We start from the raw sequence: 12,062 nt of genomic DNA on the forward strand, positions 1-12,062 counted from the left end.
TCTAGAGGGCTCAGAGAAATTAAACAACTCACCCCAGGTCACCCAGGCAGTTGTTTTCAGAGGAAAGATTCAGACTCAGGTCTGCCGGCCCTAACTTCGATGCCATGGGGCCTTCTCCTGGTTGGGTGCTGTGTGGAAATCTGGAGAAATTGTTTTCTGATAGTCCTGATCCATGACCCCAAAGAGAGAGGAAAGGGTTAGTGGAGAGTGAGGCAGGAAGACATCAGAAAAAAGTGAGGATGCCAGGGATTCCACAGGGCTGTCAGTAGCATGTGTTTAAATGTGAGATGCAGACAAAGAAAACAGGGAAGGTGCAATTCTTTTTGAAAGAGCCAAAAGACTGAAAGAGTCCTAGCCCTGTTCGGGTGGAGTGTGTCAGGGACAGTATGAATGTTCTCACTGCGGAAGAAGGCTATGCTCTGTTGGAGTTGGGAAGGCCCTGAGCAAGTCTTCCTCCACAGATTGTCCCCAGATTCGATGCTTTCTCATCATGGCAAAGCTATCTCCCCGGATTCCAAGAAGCCGACCCTGAGACAAGGATTCATGTGCTTTATTAAGGAATGACTTATTAACAAGGGCCTCTCACGAGTAGGAGAAGCAGGATAAAGAGGGCAAGAAGCTGAGGAAGGGTGTGGTTTCAGAGCAAGTCCCTGGAGGAAAGCTTCAGTCTGACCCTGCAGGACACAGTGGGTGTAAGTTACCACTGGGAGTTTGTCTGGGAGAAGGGAGCTGGGCTTCCACACTCCTGTACCAGTTGGTCATTGGCTAATGGTCTGGGAAGTGAACTCCTGGGCACTTCCTTGCAAGGGCAAAGGCACCCCAATAGCAGGAGGACAGGGCTCTGAAGAGATTCACAAGTGCCAACTGCCAGGGACATCAGCACATAGAAGCCAAGGGAAAGAAGCTCAGAAATAATTAAAGGAATCCCAGGGGATCTTAGTGGTGTCCTGATCCACTACCATGTATCTTCCCCGTCTCAGGAAATGGCGGTGCCATCCTGGTGGTTGCTCAGGCCCCAAACCCTGTAGTCATCCCTGACCCTCTCTGTCTCTCACACCCTTTAGCCAATCTTGTGGTCAGTACCTTCAAAATATACCCAGCATTTGATCGCTTCCTTTTTTTTTTTTCAGGAATTTTTAAAATTGTGGTAAAATACACAAAACATACAGTTCAGTGTCATTAAGTACATTCACATTGTTGTGCAGCCATGACCCATCCTCAGAACTCTTCATCTTGCCAAACTGAAAGTCTGTACCTATTAAACATTTTGTTTCTCCATTCATCGGTCGATGAATGGAGACCGAAGCAACTTGGGTTGCTTCCACCTCTTGCCTATTGCGAAGAATGCTGCTGTGAACATGGATGTACAAAAATCTGTTCAAGTCCCTGCTTTCAGTTGTTTTGGGTATATACACAGAAGTGGACTTTCTGGATCATGTGGCAATCCTATTTTTAATTATTTTAGTAACTGCCATAGTATTTTCCATATAGTGGTTGCACCATTTTATATCCCCATCAACAGTGCACGTGTTCCAATTTCTCCACATCCTTGCCAACACTTGTTATTTTCTGTTTTTTCTTTTTTTTTTTTTTTTAATAACCTCATCATCTCTTACCCCTTCCACAATAACCATCCTGAACCAAGCCATTTCAGTTTTTGCCTGGATGACTGCAGTAGAATCCCAACCCATCTCCCTGCTTCTGCCCTCATCCCCTGTAGTCTTCTCAATATTACTCCTCTGTACACAACCTCCAGTGCCTTCCTCCCTTCCCACTCAAAGCCAAACTTTGTAAAAGCCAGAGTTCTTAACAATGGCCTGTGAGGCTCTCCAAGATTAGCTCCCCACTTTCCCAATTCTGACTCATTTCCTGCTTGCTAGATCTACTATAGCCACACTGGCTTTTTTTTCTGTTCCAAATAATCTATCCAGTGCCTTGGGGTCTTTGCCCTGTTTTTTACCTGGAATACTCTTTCTTCAGGTATCCTTAGGGTAACTTGTTCCTTTACTTCCTTCAGGTTTTGTTCCAATGTCCATTTCTCACTGAGACCTCTGGGCTTCCTGATTGCTCATCTGCCCCGAGCCGTTTTCTGCCTTTCTCCACCAGGTGCTGTGCCTGGGGAGAATGATTGCTATAGGACCCACCACCTGGGCTGTCTTGCCTTCAAGCTTCTGGATGGGTTTGGTCCATGGGAGGCGCGGCCAGGAGATGAAGGGCAAAAGGAAAGAGATGTTTGGGTTATTTTTTTCCCTATGTCCCCTATATCCTCCCTGCTCTGCTCTGGGCAGGGTCCTATCTCTCTTGGACCACAGCTGCCTTTGGGAGGAATAGCCCTCATTCTCCAGCTCTTCCCTAACCCCCCCACTCCCAATGACACCATTTCCTCCCTTTGCCCTTAAGTCCTTAGAGTTGTAATGCTTTTCTGCTGTGGCTCAGTACCCGTTGGTTCCCTGAACCCTCATCATTCCTCTCGCTGCTTGACTAAGTTAACTTGAATCCCTCCTCCTCTCCACGCTGGATTCTGTCTCCTGCTAGACCCTTACTGAAACACCTTCTAGATCACTTTATTTGCAATTTCAACCCTATCTTCTGCCCTGTGAATTGGCACGTCACATTCTGTCCTTATTCTTCTACACGGCAGATATTATCTAACATAATATATATTTACTTGTTTATTTTCCTCGATCCCCCACACTCTCAGGGATGGAAGGCCCAAGGGTGCAGGGATGTTCGTTCACGATTGTATCTCCGGTGCTTGGCGCATAGCAGGCAAATATTGAATGAATGAATGGATGGATGAACGATCGGCAAGGGAGCTGCGGAGAAGACAACAGTGTGGTCCAAGTTGCAGGCAGGAGAGCTGACTCTCAATTTCTCCTTTCCTCTCCCCGCCTCCGCCCGGAATGCTGAGTGCCCTGGAAGGAGGCGGAAATGAGCGCGCTCCAACAGCCCTCCAGCCGGGTGTTTACTTAATTAGGACCTGTATCCCGAGGCTCGTTTGTGTTTAACTGTCCGCTTAATGGCTTCATCTGGCTCCTGGCGGGCGAAGGGGAACCTGCGAAGCGAGATAGGCGGAACTATGGGGTACATTCTGGGACCTGCCCCGTCACGTTGTGCCCTTGCGCGGGGTTTCTAACCTCCCCTCTCGCACGGAAATCGCCCCCTGCGGGAGAGCGAGGCGAGGGAGGCGCGGAGTTGAGCAAGCTGTCTCCAATATTTCTGCGCTTTGTCTACCCCCAACTCCCAACCCCCACCTGCGGAACCACAGGCCGGATAACCGGGCGCTGTGGTGATACCAGATGCCAATTACTTGCTATACCATGAGCCGTGAAATTGAAGAATTACAGCGTTTCTCATTCTCTTAGTCGGGCGGGGGGGGGGGGTGCTGCAGTGGAGAGAAACGGCTCGCGAGGCGGAGGAAGACAAATGAGCCGGGTACTAAAGCAACACCAGTAAACATTTGGGCACTTGCTCTGTACCAGGTACTGAGTTGAGGGTTTTAGACGTGTTAATTTAATCCTCGTCTGTATGTATTAATTCATTTAATCCTAGTACTTCAGATGGCAGATGTCACACAATAGCCTCGTTTGTTACATGCAGCACTGCAGTTCAGAGGGGTTATTTCACTTGGCCTAGGCCACAGCGCTAATAAGTGGTGCAACCCTGGTTGGAACAGAGGCAGTGCGCCCCAGAGCCGATGCTCGGTTAGACAGAGGACTCCCTGCGTCGCAGCGCAATCTGTCCTACTGTCGGCCACAAGCCTGGTGATGGGAAGGACAGGCAGGCCACCCGGTTAGCCCTTGAGGGCCAAAGGATCTATAATTAGAGACTTTAGTCTCCTAAATCAGAGCTGGGGAGGGGCCTCAGGGGAAAAGAGAGCCTGCAGAGTGGAGCGATTGAGTATAGGGACAGTTTCTGCGCCGAGGGCCCACTTGTGTGTTGCGAAGAGAAAAGCACTTCAGGTCCCCCGCATGTCTCCCAGGAAGGGGGAAGGTGAGTTGTGTTCAGGGAGGCTCACGGGAAGGCTGCTTGCTTTGCGCAGTTGTTACTTAGATTATATTCAGTATTTCAGACCAATAAAAAGCCGCGTCTTAAAAAGTGCCTTTAAATTGAGAAAGTGTTATTTATGTTTTATGGGGGGGGGGGTTGTTGCTGGAGATTATGGGGCTAATAATCACTCCTCTACCTCGCGCCCTTTGGCGCCACCACGGCTTCCGAACTCTGAGAACTTCTCTCCCAGCCTCCATTTGTCCGGCTGTGCAAGAGAAGTAATGCGTCTTCTGCAAGTTACAGCAGATTTTGTAGCGCGGTCCCTCGCGACTTAACTGCGTTTTAAACCCTCGGAGTCCTCGGAGCGGGCTGGCGTGGGAGGTGGAGAAAGGCAGGCGGCAGACCTTGCTGCAGCCGGGCATGGGGCGGACAACCCGCCTCCATCAAAGCTTTGGGTAACAGTGTCTGGGGGTAGGGGGGGCATGAGTGGGGCGCCTGTTTCCGTTCAGGTTCAAATGCCTCTCCCTTTTTTTCCCGCTATAGCCACAAAACACAGCAACACTTTTCTTCGCGTGCTGCGGAGGCTCAGGGGTGGGGTGTACTTTTCTTTGCTGTTTTTCTCGAACCTAGAACCTGCGAGACGCGGAGTTCCTGACAGGAGCAGTTCGGGAAAAGCCGAGAGAACACAGGAAGGTGGACTAGAGGCGCTTCGCGGGTGCCTGGACAACGCCAGCCGCGGCCCCACCTGCGAAGGGGCGGGACCTTACGGCGCTGGACCAATCAGCACCTACCTGCGCTCACCTGGCCTCCTCCCGCCGGTTCCCGAGAGCTGCGGTGCTCAAACGGGCGCGGAGAGCCTACTGGAGCGCTAGCCCGTGGTAGCGGTAGCTTCTTCACCTCTCTCCAGCCATGGGGCTCTCTAGTGGAACTCTCGCGTCCCTCCTCCGCCTCTTCCTCCTACTCCAGGTACCCCACTGCCTCTCCTAGCCCGGGCCGGGACACTCCCAGGAGGGCGGGCGGGGTCCGCATGCGGCGGTGTCGTCCGGGAGAGCGCGGGGCTAGGCTCCTTGAGGCCACAGTAGCCTGAGAAGCTCCGTAAGTAATCCTGGGATGGGTATACAGTGCCGGGAACGCCTGTAACCCAACCTCCCTCTTCCCTGCCTTCCCTCAGGCGCAGATTTGCTGGCTGCCATGCGCGGCTTCCGAGCCGTGTGGGACGGGCTTCGGGGGAGCTGAAGTGACCTTGGAGGCGGGAGGCGCGGAGCTGGAGCCGAGCCAGGCGCCGGGGAAAGGTAAGACCCTCCGGTAGCCCACCCGGTGCAACCGCAGGCTGCGGGGCGGGTGGTCTGCTTCGGTGTGGCTCGCACGAGGTGTGTACAGGCTGGGGCTGAGGACTTAGGGCGCCCCCTCAGGTATGGGGGAGGCGCAGAAAGCATCTCGGGGGCTGGGATGGGGTGGGCGTCTGACCGCGAACGCCGAACAGTGTAGCGCCCTCTGACGTCCAGCCCCTCTTTGCCCGGCTGCGGCGGCTTACCTTGACCCCCTCCTCCGGGGTGCGGGGCAGCTGAGCTTCTCACCCAACCGGGGTGTGGGAGGTTTTTCCCCGCTGGCCTCAGCGGAGGAATGCGAGGTCCACATTCTTCCCCCAGCCCCCGCGCAGGTGTGGGGATGAGTCTTGCCCCGGGCAGCCCCCTTCGCCCCTCTCGGGCCCCCTTTGTGTACCTTGCTTTGTGTCTCCGACAGACAGACCGGGTCTGTTTCTCTTCTTCGCGCTCCCCTCCCCCGCCCCCCTTCTTCCCCGGCAGCTGGAATGCACTCTTAACCCTGCCCTTCCCGGAGGGTCTGCGCCCCTGCAGCCTGCCTGGAAACTGGGTCCGGCACACCTGGGCTGGGGCCATCACGCACTGGGCACCCACTTCTCCTCTTCCTCAGTTGTTTTCGGAGTGGTATGTTAGGGCACTTGGGGGAGTGGGGGTCCCAAGCAAGAAGGTCTTGAGCTGCGGGAGAAGTGGATGGGAGATCAAAGCACATATTTGATCTCCATTTACTTGTTTATCTCCCCTCTAGTTCAAAAACTTGAAAGGGGGTCACTTTGGTGCGGAGAACCAGTGTGTTATGAGACCCAGGCAGCTGCCTGCTGATGGGGGCCTCTTTCCCTCCACGCAGGACTGTGTGTGTGGGGGGGGAGGTCTTCCACTGGACCAAACCCAAGTTCTTAAACAGAGATGTAACTCAGTATCCTTGGGTGGGGTTCCAAAGGTTTCTTAAGCTGTAAAATTGTTTAAGAACATTTTTCTGGAGAGGGGATCTACAGTTTACCTGGCTTTCAAAACAATTAAGAAAGTTATCACCAAGCATTTTTCTCAGCCCCCATCAGCATACCGCTGACCCCAGGTACAAATTCCCACAGCTTGCTGGTACCTAGAGGAATCGAAGGGCTCTCTCTCCTTTGTTTCTCTGAAAGAAGACTGGGGACCATGAGCCTGTAGCCATTTTCTTCTTTCCCAAATAACTCTGCAGATTGACAAAAACAATTAACACCCAGGTTAGGCCAGGCTCCTTAAACTCTTGGCTGTAGGGAGAGGAGAGGCATTAGGAGGCCATGCCTCATAAACTTTAAATTCTTGTGCATGGGTTTATTACTGACTGGCTAACAAACTGCAGCTCAGCCAACCTGTAAAAATGTTAACTTGGGCCGGGCCCCAAATCCAATTCCGGCTCCCTGAGGAAGCTTTATTGCTAACCAGAGCTCTGCCAAAACTGTAGCCCTCCCCCTCATTGTCAAGTTCTCTGACTATAGTCTTGGAGAGTAAGCTGTGGCTTTGAGTGTTGTCTGTGCTTTATCTTTCTTACTGAAGCAAGAAATATCAGATTAACTGTCACTTCACTAAGCTTGAGGTTGTTGAGGGGAAGCGGTGATCAGGTTTTCGATTTCATGGTCCGGTTGGCAAGTGCTTCCAGGTGACGTCAGGCATTTTAAACCTTTTGAGAAAATTCTGCTTTCTCGGATGTCTGGTTTATGGTTGTGAAAAGGGTGGGTTCATGCCAGGAGCACACCTGGGTTATAAAACAAAGGGTGGGTTCATGTGCTTGGCTAACCTTGAGCCTCCATGCAACATGACTGGTTCTTAGAGCAGTCTTCCCTTGAAGTAGGCCGCTGCCATTTTTAAATAAAAGCAAGTTTCTGGGCTCACTGGGTCCCAATAAATGTTGGGATCCCCCAACAGAAATGCTGATATTTCTCCCCTTAGTCAAGTCAGCTGCCAACATCTTTCTATCTCCCTACCTCCACCCCCCACTTACTCCCCCAGTACACAGGATGGATCCAGCCCTGTTGAAAGGTTATCCTGAGGGGATGTACAAACTCTCAAGTTTGGCCAAGCAGAAAACAGTTTCCATATTACCAAGGAACAACTGCCCCTGTTGTTCTCCCCTGGGTTATGAATATCACAGGTGTCTATGAAGTTGAGCTCAAAGAAATTATCTGATATAATTAATACCTTGTTTGTATGTGCACTTTCCTCTTCAAAGTACTTCCACAACTCTGAGCTTGCTTTATCCTCCTGATGTTCTCTTGAAGCTGGTACGGTAAAAATTAAACAACTTGAGCTCTTAATCTCAGAGTTGGGACTTCAGAAACCCTGTAGCCCAACCCTGCTGGAGGTTTGAAAGGTGGCGAAACTGAGGAATGCCTTAATGGATTCAGTCTGCTCAGCTAAACATCTCATAAGCTTCCTGGAGCTTTACAGACATGACTCTTCCCTCTAGGTTTATGCCCAGGACCTGGTACTTAATAGGATGCCTAGTGGGTATTTGTATGAATCATGACAATCTTGTGAAGATCTGCCCATTTTACAGATGAAACCTGAGTGGTTGGGGCCTCCCCAAAGTCATCACTGCAGTGACCAGCTGGGACTTGACTGGAAGTTTCTGACTCCCAAGTTCCCTGTCATTTTTTACCACCAAAAAGCAGGAGGTGGATGAAATGAAGTGCAATGTTAGAGTACCAAATCCCACGGGCACCAGTAGCAACCCCCTAACCCAATAATAATACTTAGTCATTTATTCCTTTTTATCATAGGGTTTTCTAGAAACATTCCTGTAGAGGAAACTGGCTTGGATACAGTTAGGGTTTCCAGGTGGGAATTCCCGCCCGTTCTCAGGAATTTTTTCCATTTTCTCATTCCCGAATCCCGTGATACAAACTGTTTTCTGTTCTCCACGATGAATCGTTTCCACAAAGTGACGGCCAATACTACCAACCATCTGGGTTCTAGGAGCCAATTTTCCCAATTTCCTGACTAACTTTTCTCTGGATTCAGGAACAGAAAAGCAAAAAAAAAAAAAAAAAAAAAAAATCCTGAGAACGGGTGGGAATTCCCACCCAGAAACCCTAGAAACAGTCTCTACGTGTTCTAGTCATGGGAGCTTGGATCAGGTGACGCTGGGCTTGCCTAGACCAAGAGTGGGAGGTTAACCTGGAGGGAGATAGAGCAGCAGCGTTCCCCCATCGCAGCTCCACAGTCGGGTCCACTTTCTTTCAAGTGTGGTCAGGAAGCAAAGACAAAGCAGAGGTGGGAAGGATCTTGTATGATATTAGTGCAGTGATTAAAAGTGAGTGACCTAAGGTGGTCTGTGCATCCTTAATGGTGAACAGTCGAGAGAGGCAGCTTATTGACAGTAAAAGAAATCTAGTGCTTCATACACCTCCTCAGCAGGTTTATCTCATCCTTAGCGTTTGGGTAAGAGTAAAGCTAACCCTCACTGGCTTTGGTAAGAAACTTCAAAGTTCAGTGAGGAATCTGACAGCATGAGTTAGCGTCAATGGTTTTGCTTATTTCAACTTGTATAAAAATTGCCTTTTGTTTTGGAGCCCCCATTCTGGTCTATGCCCTCTATTTACATTTTGTTCTTTCAGTAAACATATATTTAGCAACTGCATGTATCAGGCCCTGTTCTAGAACTGCAGCTGAAACAATGAACAAAACTCCCTGCCATTGGGGAGTTGACAGCCTCATATGAGTTATTTTTTATGCTCACGATGGCCTTGCAAAGCAGGTGGTGGTACTTTCCCCTTAGCTGTAACACGGGGGTAAGAGGCTCGGCATGAGGGCAGTGGGGCAGTCAGCAGTAAGGCCAGGGTTTAAACCCAGGGGGTTCCACAGTGCCTGATGAGATAAATCTGCCTCTGAGGAATGACTATTTGGAAACTGGGGCTTCAAGCCTGGCTGGCTGTCTTCCTGGCTCAGCAGCTAGTAGGGTTGGTTGCTGTAGCCTGTTGTACAGCACTGTTCCGTGTGCCTGGGGAGCAGGTCTCAAACCTCTAGTCTCCCTTTCCACCTCCTCACATGGCACTGTTCCTAGGTTACCCTTCTGGGTGCCCTCATCTCCCTGCTGTGTGAGGAAGACAATGGCTTACTAGGAGCAATGAATTTCCAGGCCTGGAAACTAGCTCTGAAAATTGGGGGAGTGATAGAGGAGAATGAGGGAGAGAAGGGCCTCCCTTGCCCGAATCTGTCACAACTTTGGTTCTGAGACTGAACAGTCTCTATTCAGAGAACCACTGTTAGTAAAGAATAACGTGGAGGTAAGTGCTCAATTGGTAAGTGTGTTACTTGAACATCACTGAAAACACCTGTGTATCTAGCACACAGCTCAAGAAACAGCATTACCAGCACCTCAGCTGCCCCTTCCTTCCTAGTCTCTACCCCCTGCCCACAAGAAAACCACTATCTTGACCTCTAATATCATAATTTACCTGTATTTGAACGTTAGGTAAGAGAATCATAGAGAATATCCTCTTGGATCTGGCTTCTTTACTGTGCACTGTGAGCTGCTTGTGTATTTCTGGATGTAGTTGTAGTTGATTTTCATTGTCATGCCATCGTCATTATGTGACTGTCCACAGTTCTGTTGGTGCGGGTATTTGAGGAGTTTCCATTTTTTGACTGTAACTACTGGTGCTGCTGTAAACGCTATTGTTCAAGTCTTTCGGTGAAACTCTGTATGTACCTGATCTGTTGGGTACGTACCTGGGAGCATAACTGCTGGGTTAACCGAGGCTCTCAGTGCTGTGACCTAGTACTGAGAAGCCAGATTTCCTCTTGAAGGAGCTGAGTCTCTTCTGGATTCAGTCATCCCCCTCCCCCCACAGTCTGTTTACCAGACTCATCCCTCCTGGATTCTTGCTTCTCACCTGGCCCTATGCTAAGAGACAACAAGTCTTTATTATGTACTTGGTAACTGTCCTTTGTCTTGGGGGAGAAATCCTTTCCTTTATTTGCCCTTAAGCTAATGCTTGTTACTCCCCCTCTCCCCCAAGTAGAAAGGAAATCTGGAAAGGGCCATGAATTTCTTAGATGAGGTCTTCTTCCTGGGTGAAGATTTTTATCCTGGCCAGTGTATGAGTGGGTGAGCTGCAGTCTCATGTGGCCTAGGTAGCCCCTCCTTCAGTACAGAGGTGTCTGAGATCCAAAGCCAAGATGAGTCCTTCTGCCAACAAATGTCTGAATAGCTACTGGGTGCTAGATGTTGAGAAGTGAGCAAGACCTACAGCTCCTTCTCCTGAGTAGAAGAAGAAGCAGATCAGACACCAGGCGATTTTAATAGTGAATCTTTCCTTCGGCAAATATTTAATGAGTACCTACTAAGTCCCACGTAGTGTTCTAGGTGCCGGGGATAAATTAGTGAACAGAACATGAAAAAAAAACCAGGCTTCATGGGCTACTTACCTGTTAGTGGAGAGAGACAGACAAATTAAGTTGTGTGTGTGTGTGTGTGTGTGTGTGTGTGTGTTACATATCTGTGTATACATATATGTAAAATACATATACATATGCGTATATACATATACATAATAGTATTTATATGACCGAGTGGGAGGTGGGGGAGGAAAAATATAGAGTCACATAGGAGGGGCTGCTGACATGTTCTGGGGGAAGACCTGGAAGAAGTGATGTCCAAGCTGGAGGCGGGGGAAGAGTTACCCAAGGGGGGTGGGGCATGAGAGGTGGTGGGGAGTGTTCCTGGCTAGGGAACAACATATGGGTTCCAGGAACTTAAATACATGTGGTCTGGCTGGTCCTTAGAGTATAAGGTGGGGAGAGGAAAAAGGAGAAGGAGGCAGGGCCCAGTCCGTCTTGGAATGTGTCTCCCCCGTAACAGAGGCAGCAAGGCAGAGGCAGCAAGGCGTTTGGGAGAGGCAGGAGAGAGGCAGAAGAAGTGGTGGAAGTCCCAGTTGTGGCCCCGTGGAAGCCAGTCTCTGAAGTAGCCTCTGGAGCCAGGACACGGGGCCCCACTTCCAAAGTCCCTTCTCACCCCTCCTTCCGGACTTTCCCAGACCTGAGGATGAGGACGTTGTCAGCCTCAGTTGAATCCCCGCTCATTTCATTTAGTTATTGGCATTGTCAACCCAGGCAGCAGGGCTGGTAAGGCAGGGCTTTCAAACAAAACAAAAACACAGCTAAATAACCATTTGTCAAGAGCTTACTGAGTTCCAGAAACTACTGCTATGTACTTTATATAACAAGCCCCTTTAATCCTCCTAAAAGCCCCAGAAAGGGGTAGAATTGGCCCCATTTAACTGGATAGGAAACCCAGGCTTATAACTTTGTAACTTATCCAAGGTTACCCAGCTAGTAAACTGTGGAGTTAGGGTTTGAACTCAGGTTGGACTCTCAGGTGTGAGGTACTAACCATTTGGGAGTCTGGGTGAGAGAAGGAAAGAGGGTGTGAGTCCTCTGGCCCCAGCCAAGCTGGAGGAAGATTGGAAATAGTTAACTTCTGACCCAAGAGCTTTGAATTCCTGTCCCCTCCACAGGCCTCCGTTAATCACCAGGAGCTGGAGTTGGGGGGAGGGGGTGTTTCTATCCAGGACCCCTGGCCTTCCTTTTAGGATGCAGTGGGGGATGAGGGGGAGGGTTCAGATACCAGACCTGATAGCGAGCTCACTGGCAGTTCTCAGCAGAGAATCTGCTTCTGGCTGTTGTCTCTGGCCTCTCCTCACCCCTCCCCAGCATTAAGGACTCCCCGCACCTTGCTCTGAGTGGAGGAGCTTGATGGACTCTGCCCCC

The 12,062-nt window shown here is 50.1% G+C and overlaps 1 protein-coding gene across 1 annotated transcript in view; it reads left to right on the plus strand.

Moving 5' to 3' along the window:
- The first annotated feature begins 4,328 nt into the window (after positions 1-4,328).
- Positions 4,329-12,062, plus strand: part of CDH3 (cadherin 3) — a 39,616-nt gene continuing 31,882 nt past the window's right edge. The window contains exons 1-3 of the mRNA XM_033127028.1: positions 4,329-4,445; positions 4,621-4,956; positions 5,162-5,282. Coding sequence (XP_032982919.1) covers positions 4,900-4,956; positions 5,162-5,282 — 178 coding nt within the window. The 5' untranslated portion in view covers positions 4,329-4,445; positions 4,621-4,899. The remainder of the gene's footprint in view (positions 4,446-4,620; positions 4,957-5,161; positions 5,283-12,062) is intronic.

This window comes from Rhinolophus ferrumequinum, chromosome 15, assembly GCF_004115265.2.
Source record: "Rhinolophus ferrumequinum isolate MPI-CBG mRhiFer1 chromosome 15, mRhiFer1_v1.p, whole genome shotgun sequence".
Taxonomy (NCBI): Eukaryota; Metazoa; Chordata; class Mammalia; order Chiroptera; family Rhinolophidae; genus Rhinolophus; species Rhinolophus ferrumequinum.